The sequence below is a fragment of the Euprymna scolopes genome, chromosome 11 (assembly GCF_053919585.1).
Source record: "Euprymna scolopes isolate OS-2025 chromosome 11, ASM5391958v1, whole genome shotgun sequence".
Classification (NCBI taxonomy): domain Eukaryota; kingdom Metazoa; phylum Mollusca; class Cephalopoda; order Sepiida; family Sepiolidae; genus Euprymna; species Euprymna scolopes.
Window position 1 is genome coordinate 121,932,839 of NC_136492.1, and position 20,146 is coordinate 121,952,984.

Genomic DNA, 20,146 nt, shown 5'->3' on the forward strand with positions numbered 1-20,146 from the left:
GATGGAGCAGCCGCTCTAAGCGCTACCAAAGAGTTAGGGGTCCTGTACTTCCAGTCGGGAACAGCAGCCAGGAACTGTCAATCCGGTACCCTCAACCTTTTAGAAGAAGGTCAACCCAATCTAATCGCTCAGGCATATATTATACTCAAGCACTCCCAAATGTTCAGTTTTAGGGGTGGGGCGTGCTGGGAATGGGGAAGAACGGCGTTCATTGCCCTAACCAGGAAACAAGATCTACCGCTGGGTGTTTCTCTCGAATCACTGAGATAGTGTCTCTACGCTTGACTAATAGGCAAAGAAGGAGTATGGAAGCTGGGCGATAGACGGAGCCTATCTACTCCTTAAGCAATTTAGGTTTGCAAACCGGTTAATTTGTTTGAGTCACCAGCTCTAGGAAGGTTGTCATCCAAGACTGAAGAGGCCTCCCTCCCCTTTGGTTTAGTTTCAGAGTTTTCCTTCTCCTAGACGGATGATCTGGGAAGACCTACTTGTCCGTCAGCCCTGAGAGGGTTTTCTCCGGGCCTAGGTTCTAATCCAGGTATTTCTGCGACCCCGCGTGGTTAGTGTTACTGGGTTAGTTTATGGGGGATTATATCTCTACTGATTAGTTACACTCCTCAACGTGATTTAGGGACATGCTATTTACTTGTTTATGGATAAAGGGGGTGGGTGAAGTTCATGCAGTGTAAGCGTCTATGATTGTAAGAGGGCTTGTTAGGGAGGAGATTATGTGATTTTAGTCTTACCCCTTTTTTATTATTTTATTTATGTTAGCTTAGGTCTAGGATAATGTTACAGTATGAGTAGGTATTAAGAATTGAGCTACTAGTTGTGCTCAAGCTATTTTAGATGATAGGAGGGTTAAGATGTAAGTGCAATATAGCATGGATAAGACAGCAAGTTTTGAGTCATGCGTAATTAGGTGAATAGATATATGGGCATGTTTTCAGTAGATGCGAATAGAGTTGAAGTTGTAGGTATTTTCTAGTAAGAGTCATGGGGCATTTTGCATAACAAGGAGTGTTGTTTCAATAACGTATTAATCGTTGCAAAACTCGAGGAGACAGTTGTGTAGTGCAGATCGCTTTGTTTCTGAGTACTTTGGCTGTTAAGTACCTGCCTCTGTGTGCATAGGCTGTTAAATCCCTTACTGGATAGGAATGAGCTGTAATGCATGCCTTAGAGGTAGAAATGTATAGATGGTTAGTGATGGCTATTAAAACAGTTTGCATGTGAGGGATTAGTGGCTGGAAGTTAGCGATTCCACTACAGATGCGGGGCAATGTGGGAGTTTAGTGGCGGATAGGTTGGAAGGAGTAGATTTTTTTTTTTACACAGTGATCACCACTTATCAAGGCCCAGAAGCCACTCAGGGATAAGGATTATTGCAAGTACATCACGTTAGTGAGAAGATTTTATGAAGTGTTTAATTAGGGGGGGCGGTTCATTAGGAATTTGTTAACATTAGACTTGAAGACATCCAAGTTGTAGTCCGGAGGGAAGCAGGCAGACGGAACAGAGTTCCACAGGCGTGCAATTCTAAGAAAGAAGCTTTGCTCATGAAATCCGCGTTTTGATTTAGGCACAGATATAGAGTGGGGGAAATTTTTCACAGTGGATTCAGCTAGACGGGTGTTTTTCGTGAAAGTTTGGCGAGGGGGGACCAGGGATTGGAGTTCAGACGAGCACCTGCCATGAAAATAATGATAAAACAAGGATAGGCTCGCAACGTCTCTTCTGTGGGAGAGGGGTTGCAGGGTAGAGAAAAGGGCATCCCCTACTAAACCACGAAGTTTGTTAGCGTTGTTAGCGTTGTTAGCGTTCAAGAGAAGAGGGGTTATTTATTTACAGATAGATTTCCATTACGACTTTTGAGTTACAGGTAAGGTTTAGTTTGAAAGGGGGAACTTTTTTTTGCATGCTATTTTTTCTTTTATATATATATATATATATATATATATATATATATATATATATATATATATATATATATAATCTTTAATAAAATATGTAGAAGGCAATACAATGAAGAGGTAACAGAAAGACAAAAACAGAACCATGAAATGTATGGCATTATGAATATATGCACATATATTTGTAATTTGTATTAATAAAACTTTTTCACCTGATTCAGTTTGTGTCTTTTCGTTACCTCTGCATTGCACTACTTCTACATATTTAATTTAGTTACATTCTATACCATCCTTTCAGCAAACTACATTCACCTCTTATATATAAATATATATATATATATATATATATATATATATATATAAATATATATATATATATATATATATATATATATATATATATATATAGTAAAGTTATTGACAATTTAAAATTTAAATTAGAATTAAAAATTAAAAATCTGTTTCATAAGAAGGAACAACAACAAAGTCAATGATTCGTACGATCGTTTCGGAAACAATGTTTTATTCTGATAGACATTAAGTCACGGACAATAATTTTGAAATATAGTTATTTTTTAAACACATCTTTTCATCAGCAACAGTATTGAGTGGGTGCTTTTATATGTAAAGTACACCATACATAAACCTAGCAATTTTTAAGTAAGGCATATATATATTTTAATTGTTCGCCTTTTGAAAACCGTAATTATCGTCAAAGCATTGATTTGGCTGTTGATTGTAGCTTATAATGTACGAAAAAATTTAACAAACTTAAATACACTCTGATCTTTAGACTACTGTTCTAACCACCTTTAAATTATATATATATATATATATATATATATATATATATATATATATATATATATATATATATATATACATCTGAGACATTGTATTAAACAGATAAATATTATCTTTGAATAGAGGTTATCGAAATAATATAACTTTTAACATATACATGTATATATCTACACATGCACACACAAACACAGACACACATATATGTGTATGTGTGTGTGCTCTTTTCTTAGATACATATTAAATTGTTATTAAGCATATTAAATAAGATATATTTACACACACCTGCGTGCGCACACACACAAACACACACATATACCTGTATATATATATATGTATATATATATATATATATATATATATATATATATATATATATATATATATATATATATATATATATATATATAGTAAAATCATTGATAAGGCTTCAAACAGCATTTTGGTAAAATACACCTTCATTTTCAACACTTTATGTTCATTAATAATGCGCACCTGTTTTTTATTGTTAGATATGGAAAACAACTTTTTGCATTAAATTATTTGTTGACGTGTTATTATTGAAATGTGTTGTTTCGTCGTTATTTCTACGTCAGAATCTTCTCATCTTTCTAAAATATCTTTCAAGACAAAATATTTTACAACTATAAATGTATTATATTTAATTTTTTTTTATTTGTAATTGCTGTTCCCGATCTTGTTTCTAATTTATTATATATACAAGCAACATTCCCGTGCAGATAATATCTAATTAAATTGATTTTTCTGATATTAGAGTTTTCCAATCTGCATATTTGATACATCTGATGTGTTAATTAACGCGATAGTACTCATAATATGAGTTATTATAGTATTTATAACAAAGTGTTTTTGTAAATAATAATCTTGCGATGACAGCTGTACTAATAATTAGGGCTATGACAACAGAATATTCTTTCATGGTTTTGACTCTTGAGTGTGTATCCGTTGGCCTCTTATGTTATTTTATATAAATTATATAGTTTCTGATTGATTAACTGTTTCTTACTGTATGGTCGAGTCAAACTATGAAACAAATAAGATGCTTTGTCGGAATTTGCTTACCAAGGAGTAGGGGGATGAGAAAAGACGGTTTAAGTTTTGCAACGAAATGTCAACGTTGCTTGTAAGCAGTCTTTCCTTGTAAAAGTAAGAAATGATGGTCGAAGTGTACTTTGTCTAAAAGACAACAACTACTACAACAACAGTAGAGCGGCCCCCCCTTTTTATCTACTCCAACTCTCAGTTAACGAGATTCACGCGTGACTGGAACGTCTATTTAACTTGTAAGGAAAAGGCACTCACTCTTTGATTAACGGACCACCGATCGCGTTAGTCACAGCTACCAGCTCTCCTTTCTTACCCTCCTACCCTCGGCAAGTCAACCAACTCAAACTTCTCACACATTTCCTACAAAGAAAAACACCTGTAAGAGAATAAAACAGTTTGTTTAGACTCCTGATAAACTTGGTCTACCAGTTACAACTCCTTGAAGATTTCAAGTCGGACAGAACCATTGTTCATCTTCTGGTGGTGCTTCAGCTGAAGTGAAACTAGTCATTGCATCTATCGCAGGCTATCATGAGTCTGGTATCCTCATGTCTGTTACAGCTATGGCAGATCCAAATTATAGTACTCTCTCTCCGTTGAAGCTTCTGGTGTATATCCTGTGAACGCGATGGTTCCATGCCAATCGGGTCAAGTTCTACAAGATGTTGAGAGATTTCCAGAGGAAAGAGATGATTGATAGAGTTTGTGTCTATAGCTACATTCCCTTTCCTTAGCTTCACCATGTGCACCAATTCATCACTTTCTTGGATTAGCTGTAGAACTTCACCAAGGCACCAAAAAGGCCTTTTCTTCAGAGGGCATTTTATGAGCACTATATCTCCTGGTTTTACTTTATCTTAAAATGAACAATCAGCCAAGCTCATTGCTCTTTCTCTGAGACTCAACAAATAGTCCTTATTCCAAACTTTCCTAAATTTAGTCAGACTTTCCTCCTGGGAACGCAGGGTTTGAATTACGTCACTTCGACTAATAGGATAGATCGTTTCCAGGTCCTGGTTTCCCAACCGCATTATTATTTCCTGACCAACATTCGCATTTATGAGACAGTTAGAGGTTAAGACATTCGACAGTTAGAGGTTAAGACATTCAGATCAGCATTCTCAGCGCTTCTATATGTCAGGGGGCGGCTATTTACTGCCCTTTGCACATCAGACAAAATTGTTAGTAGACCAAAATAGTCTACTTTACCGCTTCCTATTGTTTTATATAAGCAAGGTTTTATGGTCTTGATAGAGCTCTCCCAACTACCACCGTACAAGTTGAAAACGGTAGAATTGTGCAATGTTTTAAGTCATATGGGCTAAATCGTTCCTTGAATTCGTCCGCTATCATGCCCCGGTTAATGATTCTGGCAGCAGCAATAAATGTGCGAGCATTATCCGAATAAAGGTATGTAGGGATTCCATTCACGTTTGTGAACCTAATGAATGCTTGAATAAATGATTTCACAGTAATATCCGGAACCAGCTCCAAATGTACATCCCTAATACTCATACGTGTAAATAGAAGAATGTACATTTTATAGTCTTTTCTTGTCCTTTAACATAGATATGGCTGGTTAAATCCACAACGGTATATAGATCGGACCTGACAAAATTCACCCGAGGGGCTGGTAAGTTGGTCGAATTTTGTATTGAAAAAGAAACGACATTATAGCGTTTACATTTCACACAAGTACTAACCACATTTTTACAGCCTGTTTGGCTTGTGGTATCCAATAACCTGCCAATCGTATTCCATTCAATGCTGTAATCAAGCCTAAGTGTTGGCTTCTTTGGTGGTATTCTTGAATAATCAATCTTGTTAGATAATGCTCTTTTCCTAATAAAATAGGATTTGGGACCTCATATGAGTGATATTCTGATTTTCCTACTTCCCATCGATCGTATAATGCCATTGTGGTCCAAAAAGAAATTCAAATTCTTCACCAGTTTAGGCATGCTATTTCCTCCAGGGTCTAACAAAAAGTCCAACTCCCTTAAAAAGGATTTTTTTTGCATTGTCTTGATCAGGAAGGCATTTGCTTGTAACAGGATCGATCTCCCTCTTTTTTAACTTGTTGATGAACTTGAATATCAGTGAAGTTACACTGATCAACTTACTTAAACTGTAGAATTTTTCCAATTTGACTTCTTATGTAGCCACTTCATTCTCTGTTGTATAATTTACTGAAGCGCCAATCCGCTCCATTTGAACTGTAGAAAGCCAACCCAACTCACGATGGCACCAAGAGGATTCTTCATGCCTTATCCATTTCGGTCCCTCAAACCAAAGAGAAAACTTTTCCTTTAATGTCTTGATAGTTAAACCTCTGGTGATGTAATCGGCTGGGTTATCATATGTTGAAGTGTACTGAAAGTTTATCTTTATGTTAAAATCAGATTTAACTTTCTCAGACATTTGAGCTATGCCCTGCAATCTATTCCGTACAAATACAATTGTCGTTTGGGCGAAGTCAGCTAAAATCCAGGACAGAACTACCTGAGCATCTGTGATTACATATACATCTTTTATAGGAATGCCTTTTAGGGGCTCTTTTATAAAAGGGAAGCATTTCATTGCTAAAAATACTGCTGGAAGTTCCAACGTTGGGAGTGATCTCCCCTGCAAAGGAGCCATCTTTGCTTTGGCAAATACCAAGGATTTTCGCTTTGGCAAATAGCATCCTGTACAGCATATACCACAAACCCATATGCGGCTTTAGACGCATCACAAAAAAAGAATAACCTTGTATTCTTTCCTTCATCTATAACCCTCCTGGGGAAAGATAAAGAGTCTAACGCTGATAAATCTTTTGCCAACGTTCTCCAAACTGAACTCATACCTTGAGGAACCATATCATACCAATTCAGTTTTTGTTACCATATTTCTCTCGACAATAAATGACGTCGCACTGTCACAGGTAGATACAGAGACAAAGGGTCAAATACCTTTGAGGTATCCGATAATATTTTCCTCTTAGTTGATGCCTCCAAGTCGCATGATGGTTAGGGTTAGGGTTAGGGTTAGGGTTAGGGTGACTCTTACATAATCTTGGACAGCACCTTTTACCAACCAGAGTCGAATCTTAAGAAATGCTTTTTCTGATGTTAGCCAACAAGACATTTCTTCACTTCTTCATTTTATGTGGAACCACGGTGTGGGTTTTCGCAAATAACACTTGTGATATTATTATTGCTCCAGCTGACTTGTCACAACTATACGAGGCCCTTAGCTCCCACATATCCGCCTGGGTCTTTATCATAATTTTTTTAATCCTTCCTAGTTATTGGGATTATCTAACTAGAAATCTAATATTTACTTAATTATTTCACCTCTTATCTCCTCCTCGTCCAAATATTGGTCTAATAGCTTAAGGACCATAGTCTAACTATCTAAGAGAGGGAGAGATGATTTATAAGTTGGAGGCCCCTACCTTCCAAGGAGCACCTAAAAATATAGTCTTTCTGTGTTTGATGTTATGGACCTGGCACAATATTCAAACTTTCTCAAGAAGCCCTTGAAGCTCCTCTTGTTGGTGTCGAAGTCCTTCCCATCAAAGCGTGGCCCCTTCAACTTGATTTTAAATGGCTCCACAGAAAAGAAAGAATGTGCTGTTGGTTTGAAGGGTGGCCATCTCTCATTTTCTGGAGTAACCGGGTTGCAATGACTAGAGGTTGAGTCAACATCTTCTTCCATTGAGGAAACTGCTGGGTGTTCACTCTGGTCAGTTTTCCGCAGAGAACTTAAACGCTGTCTCGCTCCATATTTAAAGCGGAACGAAGCTAGACTTAAGTTTGTCAATGCTTCCGCTTCTCCCCTTGCAGCCAAGTGTTCCACCATGCCAAAGGAGACGCCCTCAAGCTCTTCCAACCAGTCCTTTATTTCTCGCTTAAATAGAGAAAGCACTTCTTCAGAACACTTCTCTTCCTTTTCTAACCCTTCCAAGGCAGTTAGTATTTTTATTTGAAGAAGTTCTTGTTTCAGCTTCAGACCCTCCATTGAGACTGAATCATCCATATTATAAGTTTCGTTGAGCACTATAATAATCCAACTCCAAAGAGGAGAAATCAATTTCGTTTCACTGTATGTATTTTAAAACGGAAAAGAATCAGTTACACCCTGTTTCATTAGATGACGGCCATTACTGTTTTATAAAACCACGTGCGTTAGTTATGTACACAAAAACATGACAGTCATTTAAATAGAAATAAAGTCCTTACTCATTATTTTCGTTGCAATGTGTCGGGATTGGCTTACCGACGAGTAGGGGGGGAAAGACGGTTTAAGTATTGCAAAGAAATGTCGAATTTGCTGACAAGCAGTCTTTCCTTGTAAAAGAAACAAATGGGTAACGATGGTCGAAGTGTAATTTGTCTAAAAGACAACAACAACTACTATCAAAACAGTAGAGCGGTCACCCTTTTTATCTACTCCCACTCTCAGTTCACGAGATTCACGCGTGACTGAAATGTATATTTAACTTCTAATAAATAGGCACTCAGGTTCTTTGATTAACGGACCACCGGCTGTGTTGGGCACAACTACCAGCGCTCTTTTCTTCCCCACCGACCTACCCTCGGCAAGTCAACAAATTAAACATTCTCACCGTTTCCATAGTCCTGTCTAAAATATTTTGTTCGACAGAAGTCTGTCTCATGAGCTCTCCGACGAATTTTATTGCCAGTTTAGTTAGCACAATATGTCGATTATAAATGCGAGGACGCGGTGATATTTTGGTAAAGGGCGTGCAGATTATTGCTATGCAAAATGGTATCATGAAGAAAGTCTAGGTGCCTCTCGTAGAAAACATTACATCATATGTTGATATAATGAACATATCCTTAAGTAGGATCATGAAAACATTTACGTCGGTAATAAGGTATTATGCTTGTAAAATCTGCCTTATTTCTCCATCGCACATAAATATTTGCACCTTTACAAAAAATATTAATATCGAAAACATGTAGGTCAACAAGTTCAGCAAAAAAACATCATGAAGTATTTTATATCAAACGAAAAAAGAATTTAAACATCGTTATGAATTAATATATAAACAGAAACATTTCTATGTTTTAACATTACAACTATGTATGTCTACCCTACACAGAATATTATTGAAACTAGTAAATAAACCACTTTAATTCAAATGTTTTCGCACACAGATCTAAGATGTGCATAATGCAATTCAAGAAGAGTCTATCGAATGATGTACTAATTAAATGTTCCTTTTACCTATCCCAGCCTGGTTGGCGGCGATCGATAAATATGATTTTTAATGTCCATATTTCTAAAAATTTTAAGAAAAAAGAGAAACATTTCAAATTAATTCCTAATTTATATGATTGCAGGACGTGGGCCAATCCCATATTCTTAAGTAGAGAAATATAATAAGAAGGAATGATTTCATCTGAACATGAAAGGTGCTAAAATAAACAAGTCAAACCATTTCTGTTTGCATATATATATATATATATACATATATATATATATATATATATATATATATATATATATATAAGCAACTTGGTTCATGTAAAACTTTTATCAAACTATATAACACCCATTTAGAAGTTAATATCTTTTACGTATTCATCTATGCGTGTATATGGTTAGGAAACCGTCGACTCTTTCGGTTATATCTTAAATAAAATTTCACTTATATATATATATATATATATATATATATATATATATATATATATATATGTATATATATATATGCGATGTTTATGTGTGCATAGGAATGTAAAATATAAAAAAGTATAAAAAAGGAAACACACAAAAATTTTTTTAGAAAATAGCATTGTTGCTGATTTGTTAAGGAGATTCGAAAGCGAAGAACAACCAGTGCTATCTGTAAATTTTCTGTGTTGTGTTTCTGGAATTGTTTATATAAGATGGGAATATTTGCGTTGTGATAATCTATGTAGTTAAACGTGAGGGCGTATGCAGGTAAATATATAAGTATAAGCATTTAATATTTTTAAATTGATTTTATATTCCTACACGTTCTATTTCCCTGAGAGAGAGAACCGCCCTATATGTAAAAGTCTGACGCGTTTGTTTTTGTAATAAGTCGTGTAATTCGGAATAATCTATTTGTCAGCTCTTATCCAGTGAGAATTCTCGGAATTTAAGAAGGTATAAATTATAATTTTCGAATGGGAAATGGAAAGTTAATTATATGTCTAGGAATTTATGATTTAGCTACGAAGAGCGACAGGATAATATATTATTGTAATTGTGTGACTATTTGGCTGTGAATATAGTGTACTATCGTTGTTAATTGTGGCACGCAGATCCAAGCATCAAAACATTCTAATAATAATAATAATAATAATAATAATAATAATTATTATTATTATTATTATTATTATTATTATTACTATTATTATTATTATTTTAAGTGATTCGATCGACAGTTAAACACTGGATCTATTATTATAATTACAAAAATAAACATTGGGAAAAGTTGTTTACAGAAGAAATACTATAATCGCTAAAAAATGTCAAAGTAGTAAGGAAAGACAAATAAGATTTTTGATTTACATGAATAAATAACTAGATTGAGGCTACATCACGTGTTCGTCTTAGGCACGTAATGAGATGCACATTTGGGGATATTATAGTCAGTCGTTTGCAAGCCATCAGAAGAAACCAACGACTCAAAGGGGTAGTTGGTCTCTACATGACGCAGGGAGCGGCGTTTTATCACTCAGCCAAGATGTAATGAAATTGAAATCTTTGAAGATTTCGGCCGAAATCATGAAAATAAATGTTCGTAAATAATTCAGTTATGTGTTGTGTTATTTACATCTTTAAAAAGAACTGTTTGTCTACAGCAGTTTCGATATGTCAAGGACAGTAGTGTCTCTATTAGAACTGTTCCATAAATGTAACACTATACATACAAGACGATCAACTGAATGATACGGCGTATATTCATACACGCATTTATACGTAAATGAATATATAGATAATATATAAACACCAGTATTCAACATGTACGTCGTTATAGAACATATAAAATATGCACAAACACCGTAGCATACGCCTTTTTGGTGATTCTGCGAGAATAAAACAAACGAACCATTCCTACGAAACACAACAAATGGTCTTTTGAAAGAAAAAAAAACAGAACGTGAAAAACTGCTAGACAAGATACAAACATAAACACAATAATCAAGAAAAAAAGAGAACAGAAACATACCCGCACAACATGAAAAACATGAAGAAATTCGGTCCCTAAGACACATGCAAATTATATTTAAAAAAGCGTCGATATGCCGCCGCAATAGCATAAAACAACAATATTAGAATAAAAAATAAACACACGGAAAACGTAAAAAAAGCATAAAAACGTAAAAAAGCAAGTTCACAAAAAGTACTTCAGTGTATTTACTGATAACAACGGCATTCGATTAATAATTTTCATTGTTGCAAAATCGTGTGAGATTTGCTTATATAAACTTGTACAACGAGTCAGACAAACGGGAATCCAGAAAAAAAAAAAAACCCTACTGCATACTCTTATTAGGATTTTTTTTTGCATTCACGCAAAATCATATTTATATGGTTTTAAATGATCCTACGAGGGTCGTGCAATAAGTAATGGCCCTGAGCCACTTCCAGACGTCTGATCTAGCTGAAATGTTGCATGTGCAATGATTTATATTTTCACGGGTTATGTGGCAAATTACAGCTCTTAATTAATTGTGGTTTCTCTTTTACAGGTGTTTGAACTTAGTCAGGTGTGAGATGGAGCCTGTTGAATGTCGAGCAGTGATCCGTTTTTTTCTGTATATGAAAGTTCGCACACCACAGAAGACTTTCTATGAAATGAAAGAAACTTATGCTGATAATACCCCATCATATGAACTTGTAAAACGCTGGCATCGTGAATTCAAACATGGCCGGAAGTCTGTGGAAGAAGCTCCCAGACCTGGTCACCCCTTCTGCCATTGATGAGGCATCTGCCCGTCAAGTTGAGGCTGCCATTTTAAAAGATCCATGCATTACTATTCGCCAAATAGCCGAAGATGTAAATATTAGTACAGAGTTTGTGGGAATTATCATTCATGACCATTTGCATATGCATAAACTGTCTGCCAGATAGATTCCAGGTTGCTCACACCATTCCAGAAGCGAGAACGCGTCGAGAGCTCGAGGATGAATTGGGAGATGTGCCAAGAAGATGAGACAAAGTTTTTCAAAATATTTATTACACAGGATGACACCTGGGTCAATCACTATGATTCAGAGACCAACGCCCAGTCAATGCAGTGGAAGCACTTGGACTCACCAACCCCATAGAAACATTACTAATTGCACCCCCTCGATTGTCTGTACGAATGCACTTTTATTGAAAATAATATATTTATAATTGAACTTTTCCGCTTTTCAGGTGTTTTTCTTTCATTTTTGAAAAAAAACGACACTAAAAAATTTACTGTTTAATATGGAGTTTATATAGTCTCGAAAGTACTTTTTTCTGTGTGTTTCATTTTGTAACAGGTATTTGTTGCTGTTGCTGTTGTTGTTGTTTACAGATTTTTAAAAAGTTATAACAGAAACCAGTTTTGTCGACACCATAGTTAAATGTGTTATGCATGAGGAAATTTAATTGACGCTATGTATTTTTAAAGAATATGTTTTAGGATGTGTGAAAAAAATATTGATAAAATTGTTTTTAAGTGGAGGTATAATGTTTTGTAATTGTTGCCCGGAATACTAGCTATAATTAAGTAGATATAAATTAAAATGAAAAAATAAACAACTCACAAAAAAAAAAGTGAAACGATGATTAAGGCGAATGGTTGATTTAGAACAAGTTAAAATTTTAGGGAGGGGACAAGAGAAAATTACGTAAACGAGTATTTTGCGAGGTTTCGAGTGGGACAAGCCAAAAAGAGAGAATTTTTCTTTTTTTCTTTTTTTTTTTTGGATATCTATAATATTTTTCGCAGGAAACGTAATTTGCCAGGAGATAGTACTTGATGTGAACTTGGTATAAGTATACAGATCAAAAATTGCGATATTTTATAATTTTAAAACACGTTGCACGTAACGGCTTCGAATAGATGATGTTACGGAACAATAAATTTAAAAAGAAGTCGTTGGAGAAAATACGAGAAATCTTTAGGATAGTAAAAGGCCAGTACCAAGGGCAAATTAATTAGAGTGATAAGAGCGGAAAAGTAAAATATGCCGTATATTCGCAGGAAGAAAAATACATAACCTCATATTGTCTTGGAAACAAATATATGTGGGATATCCTTCTTTTGGGATTTTTGGCGCTCGGATGGGAAAATGGAAACATTACTGAAATCATGGTCATAGTAAAGATTCAGTGCTCAATTAGGAATTTTGGCGCATCGGATGGTGCTTATTAAGTTAAGGGTGATGTTTCTAATGTTTTGTTGTGTTCTAAGTATCCAAGCAAGGAAATCCGAGTTATCAGTATGACGGTCATGGTATATTCTAATAATTTGAAGCCAACCACAAAGTTCTAAGTAAATGAGCTTTGATTAATGTCCCAAAACAAATAAGATAGTTTGAAATAAGACTATGGTCTAATTAGTAGAACAACTATGCGAATCACATGTGGATGAAGAATCGTTCAATAAGCTAAGATCTTAAATGCGACCTTGGTTTACGGCATAATGATGTCTGGATGGAGCAGCTGATATGAATCATACGAGATACTACTCTACACCAAAAATGAATATGCCAGGGAGTTCAGGTAGATATTCTTATCTAAAAGTAATTTATGCGTTAGTTGGAAAAGGGCTGACTAAATAAGTGTTATTATGATGCTGGATCTTTCTTAGTCAATATAAAGATGAAATGTACTGGGATTTAGTAATGTGTACATCGTTTGAAAAATAGGAAGGGAAGCAGTGTTCCATGAGAAGGAGAAGCTCTTCTCATTGTACGTCAGAAGGATTGCTAGATAAGTGAATATAATATTAGGAAAAGACTAAAATCGAACCCTGTAGGCAAGTTGATAATTGAAATCCTAGGAATGCAATGTATTAGGAATAGCTAAATATTGCACCTGTCGAAAAAAAACAATTGTCTATTCTTTTAGAATAAGTGGGAATTAAATATGTCAGTAAAAAAATGGCCAATGCGAGTTAAAAATATTGTTTTAAAATAGGTTAGATATTAAACAATTAAAATTGGGTTGGGTAGACGTGTAAAATCCACGTGACAGTTAGTCACGTAGAGAACACCACCTCTGTCGTCATAAACAAAATAAATTTTCTCAATATATTTAATAAGGGGTCGTAGTTAGTTTGGAGGTAAATTGATTAATTCGAGACTGGTAGACTCTTAGAGGCGAAAGGTAGAAAAGTAGTGTATGTTGTCATAAAAATTTGATATCCTAACTTCTCCAATCGAATAGAAAAGAATAAAGAAATCACCATTAATATTCTGTAACTGTTTCTCTCGTATGGTCTTTACAACCGAAAAGGTAAATATATTTTGTATATTCACCTAAAAAGGAACTCTTGTATAACCCCCTTACAAGTAATCTGCCTCCTTCATCAACAATAATATATAAAATGTCATTATAATTCTATATGTGTTATACGAACTGTTATATCTGAAGTTTCCTCAGCACTGCCATCATCGTCGTTATCCGTGTTATCATCCCCGTTGTACATATTCCGCTATACATGTCTGCCATATGAGCCCGTCATCTCTTTACATATGTACCCGCTACACAACAGTATATTGTGTATATGTATTCCCAGTCTTGACTGAGGGCAGTAGGAGACGTTATATTTATAAGGAAAATATGAATTACTTCCTCTATATATTGTTTGATTGTGATGATGTGGCTCTGGATGTGATGTAAGATTTTATTATATCGACTAAAAATATCTAAAACGCGGGTCTAAAATTACCTGAGATAGTGGCTAATAATCCAGACATAATACATTTGGTCAAGCGGGGGATTTCGGCAAGCAAAATATTATGTAAGAGATAATATATAGAATAACATAAAAAATTGCAACATGAAGTCATTAATTTTCCCTCGCCGCGTCCGTGTTTAATTTATTCTGGAAATATCTCTGAATAATATCAAGTATTTTTAAAATGTATTTTATCTGGTACTGCTAAAACGTAAGTTGTTTTCTTTATTTCAATCTGTTTGCTTTTTCAGTAAACGTTAAACTACCTTTTTCTATAAATCTATATTGTACTCTGATATGTATTAAAATAAAGTGAATATTGTTACATTATATAAGTATATAATTGGACTAGTAAGTACTGAATAAGAATTAGTGCATGAATGAAATAAAATTAAATATGAATCAACAAAACGGGCCGCATAGAACTACTTATAACTATAACACAATTCAAGGATTACAAGGTTATAATTTTGAATAAAAATCAAATTTTTTAAACGACTTTCGAATAAGGTGAGCTATTCAAAATTATCCGGAGGTATCTTTTTGGGTGTATAAGTAGCATCCGCTTCTTGTTAATTAATTAACTTATTAATTTCATTATTTTAACATTTTTGCTCAGGATGTATTTATTCTGACGTATATTAACACTTCTCGATTAGTATGCAGCCAGAAGCATCACATTATTTAAATTTGTCATTTGTTTTCTAAGAAAGATGTGACAAAATTAAACGCAGCCATTTTTTTAATTCCAGCGAAATGAAATGAATGCATTCCTTTCATTTCAACACTCAGTTGCAGATATTGGTCCTGTGAGAATATCCACAGAATTTGTCTAATGTACGTCTGTTGAGGTAAATATGACCTATTGAATAAAGAGAAGTAGATATATTTCGATAAATTGTCTTCTAGATAAAGAATATCTCATTTAAAATGTGATTGGTACTGTTTCTATAACAATTTCAAAATACAATAAACTCCAACGGTCCGATATTAATTTCATACATTGTAAACTTTATCAGTGGAAATCAGATATAAATGTTTTAATCACTTGATATACACCCTAAAAGTTCACTGTATCGAAAGAATTGTTCCAATTTAAGAATATTTTTTCTTATCTTAGATCTGAATTGAATACTCAACACGCACACTCACACACCCACACACACCAACACACACACACACGCACACACGCACACACACACACATATATATATATATATATATATATATATATATATGTATATATACTAGCAGTTCGGACCGTCTTTGCTGGAGCCCTATATACATCTCCTAACTTTATATATATATATATATATATATATGTGTGTGTGTGTGTGTGTGTGTGTGCGCGCGTGCGTGTGTATGAGTGTTTGTGTGTATATATGTGTGTGTGTGTGTTAAAAATATGACGCGTATTCAATTTACCTACATTTTAAATTTCTAGAGTTTAGATCCAAAATTGGCGAAGGAGTTTGGTAGAGTTGGCAAAGGTCTACTCTTGCAATTTTGACGTCTTGCCAGTCAAATCTTCGCCGAAGAACGGATTGAAAAGTTTGAATAACTTCTATGTAAAATTTCAAATGTTCAAACCTAAAATTGCCTGATTACTTTGTTAGAGATCGCAATAGTTCAAGTATTTGAACTTTTACCCTTTGGGAGACAGACTTTTTTGTCAAAAACCGATAAAAGCCTTGCCCTATGTTTCAATATACTTTACGTTTAATTTCCAATATTTACGCCTACAATTGGCTTAGTAATTTGATATAGACCGCAGAAGTCATTTTTTTTTAATTTGACCCTAATTCTTACCCTTTAACATTTATTGCTTTGCTTTCAAATCCAATTTAAAAAAATTCAAATGTTTAGACACACAATTGGCGAAGGAGTTTGGTAGGGTTTTTACAAGGTCAAATCGTTGAACGTTGACGATTTAAACCAAATTTCAATTATTATATATTTCATGTATATATGTTTATTTTTGTATATGTGTATAATTATGTAAACGTGTTTCTTTTTGTCCATACACTTATTTGTAGCGACAAAAAATAACAATATACGATTTTATCAACACATTTTTCATAACGTACCATAGTTAAAAAAATTTTTAAAAACATAATTACAATTAAATATAATGAAGAAACATAATCGGTGATTTTACCGGCATATTCAAACCGCTAAGTTTATGTAATCGTTTGCGAAGTCTGAATAATGTTATTCTCAAGCGAAACAGTTTAAGGTTGTTTTAGTTGGGCGAACTTTCAGATGATTATTATGTAAAACAATGACACTAATTTGCTTACATTGAAATACGAATAATGTCTAGTAATGTCTCTTCTAGATATGAGGTAAAAATAAAACGGGCAAATATACTACACATAATGTAAAATCGTTGTTAACTTACTGACCAAAAATATCAGGCTTGTTTACATAGATTGTTAGAATTGGGGAACTCTGATCGATAAGAAGAATAATAGATCACACTAGGACATCAGCAATCAGAAATGAAGAAAATCTGATGGAATCATCTGGAAAGCAAATAACGATTGCCTACGCTGATAAACAAGTTATAAGTTTTTCTGCTGGCTTACAATATATAAAGCTTACACCAAGTCATATCGGCATTTATAAAATAGATGAATGACAAAATTAATAGAACTTAAGAAGAATTGGTAACGGGAATCAATAACTAAAATAAATTAATGGAAAATCGTATAGATAACACGATGATCAATGTATCTATTTACTTGCCGATTAACGTTATACATATATATATATATCTATAAATATATATATATACATATATATGTACGTATGATTCTATTCATAACCATGTATATAAATATGCATGTTTATATATATATATATACATGATTATATATATGTAGTTATATAAATATACATATATATATATATATATATACCTACTTCATTTACTCACATAAAATTAAAATACGAAAGTATAGATTTACGCGTAAACTTTAAGTATTTACTTCAAAATGTTCAATTCGTAGCTAGAGCTAGTTAGTAATTTATAAAATATATATGGCGACAAAGCTACACTGAACATTTAGCGTTTCATCCACTCTAGGATTCGTCAGGCTTATGCGCACGAGCCTGACGAATCCTAGAGTTGATGAACCGCTGAATGTTCAGTGTAGCTTGGTCGCCATATTTATAAATTACTATGTATATATATATATATATATATATATATATATATATATATATATATATATATATATCCTTCGATATCCGAAGCAATTTCCAATATTGCCCTCGGATTTACCAAGGCATACACTAATATATACTCAGAAGAAATCCACATTATTAATAGCTGTAGAAAATAAGTTCTAGTAAATAACAACCAATGGATAAAATTCTGTTGATTTGGCGACGGTTCCTCTGGATTGTGCAGCGGAATAAGATATTGTGGTATTATTTCTTCTATGTACCCTCACAAGCATATTTGATACAATAGATATCGGCCTATATAAAAATGATAGAATTGCTATAATAAAAGACTCCAACAATGGTAAGGGGAATAACACTTTAGAAAATAATACACAAAGAAATTTAAAAAAATAATTAGACCTAAAACTAGACTTAACATTAAAAAAAAACCTTCCTGGGCGCTACGTTAAATTAAGATAAAAAACATATGAACCCACCATCAATTATAAATCAGGTTCCTAACTCGATCGTAAGTAGACTCAGCACTAAATCAAGCGATGTAAATGTATTTAACCGGTCAATCACTATTTACGAAAGAACCCTAAAAAACTAGTGGATACGAAAATATTGATATCAAATATAAGCAACAACATATCAATAACTATTATAAAATTAAAAACAGAAGAAAAAGAAATATAATCTGGTATACGGCGCCATACAATCAAATGTTAAAACAAAACTTGGCAAGAAAGGTCTAGATCTCATCGAAAAGCACTTCCCTGTAACACTTCCCTTACAAAATATTTTCAATAAAAATAGCCTACATATTATCATTATCGCTGCCAAAATGTAGACATGATAATTAAATCACATAGTAAAACATATTAAATTAAATTAATGAAAACAACACCAAAATACACAATAAAACAGTGGATATCATGACCAAAATGATACTAACAAAAAGCGCACATATTTAACTAGTAGAAATAATAATAATAATAATAATAATAATATTATGTTTATTATTATTATTATTATTATTATTATTATTATTATTATTATTATTATTATTATTATTATTATTATTATTATAAAACCAATTCCGGATGACGACAAACACAGTAGAAATCAAAATAGTAATAACGAACAAGATCAATGCATCTGCAGATCCCGCACACTTTGCCTACTACAAAACATAATCTCTAACAAAAACTATAGTTTACCAGACCACAATATTTGTGAAAAACAGGATTAATAAGAAATATTACGTAGGTGTCACTTTCTTAGATTTCAAAACCGATACTATGAACGTAAAAGAATACATAAAAAAAACACCGAGTTAAAACAACTCTAGCAGACAAACACTGTGAATTAAAAGAAAGCGGACATTCGCCGGTAGTCGAATGGGAAATAGAAAGACAAGCACGCAGATGTCGGGACCTCGATGATTCATGTGGAGTATGGCTTCATGAAAAATTTTCATGTCTATACTTTAAAAAAAAACAAGATGTATTCAAATGTAGGGGAGAAATAGCGAACACCAATGTTCACAGGATAAAAGTCACTCTAGGATAACGATACAAAACATTTTTTTAAATTATCAATGAGAATTGAAGATAAATAAATAAAATAAGCATACTTTTACATAAATTATAATATATATATATATATATATATATATATGTATATATCAGATAATATTAAAAAAAACGCACACATTAAATTACACCTATGTTTTAAATATATCAGAACATTATATAGCTACGCTCTTCGCTGAAATAGCAAACACAAAGGAAAGCCTGATCCAAAGGTCTACTGGGCCTTTGTACTATAAGTGTCTGCTCATTAACTGATTATTAAGGATGCTGGTAGAACGAGAATGTTCATTCGTTGTATAAAACTCAATAGAACGTGCGTATATAAAAACACGAGGCAACAACAACAACTCGCCTTAGCGTGAAGTATCCTAGCGTGGATTAAACACAGAAATATTCTGTGTAGCTTAATTGCCATATATTTTTATAACTTAATATATATATATATATATATATATATATATATATGTATGTGTGTATGGGTGTGCATATATATATATTCATTGATTTATATATAAATATCTGTATATATTTAACTAATATATATTTAAGTTATATAGAAGCCATACTAAATTATAACTACAAAGTAATAAAGGCGATATTTGTAGCTGCAATGTTAATATGCTCTTGTTATACCCTATTTAAGCTAGGTATATTTTTCTTACGGGCTAAA

The 20,146-nt window shown here is 33.4% G+C and overlaps 1 protein-coding gene across 1 annotated transcript; it reads right to left on the minus strand.

Annotated features, from left to right (window-relative positions):
* Positions 1-5,936: 5,936 nt before the first annotated feature.
* LOC145288200 (uncharacterized) lies at positions 5,937-6,422 on the minus strand. Its single transcript, XM_080136247.1, has one exon. It carries the CDS (start codon positions 6,420-6,422, stop codon positions 5,937-5,939), a length of 486 nt encoding a protein of 161 aa, XP_079992373.1.
* Positions 6,423-20,146: the final 13,724 nt, after the last annotated feature.

Bases quoted from the DNA above. Each gene is read 5' to 3' on its own strand.
- LOC145288200 (XM_080136247.1), bottom strand. From the start codon at position 6,422: ATGGCTCCTTTGCAGGGGAGATCACTCCCAACGTTGGAACTTCCAGCA.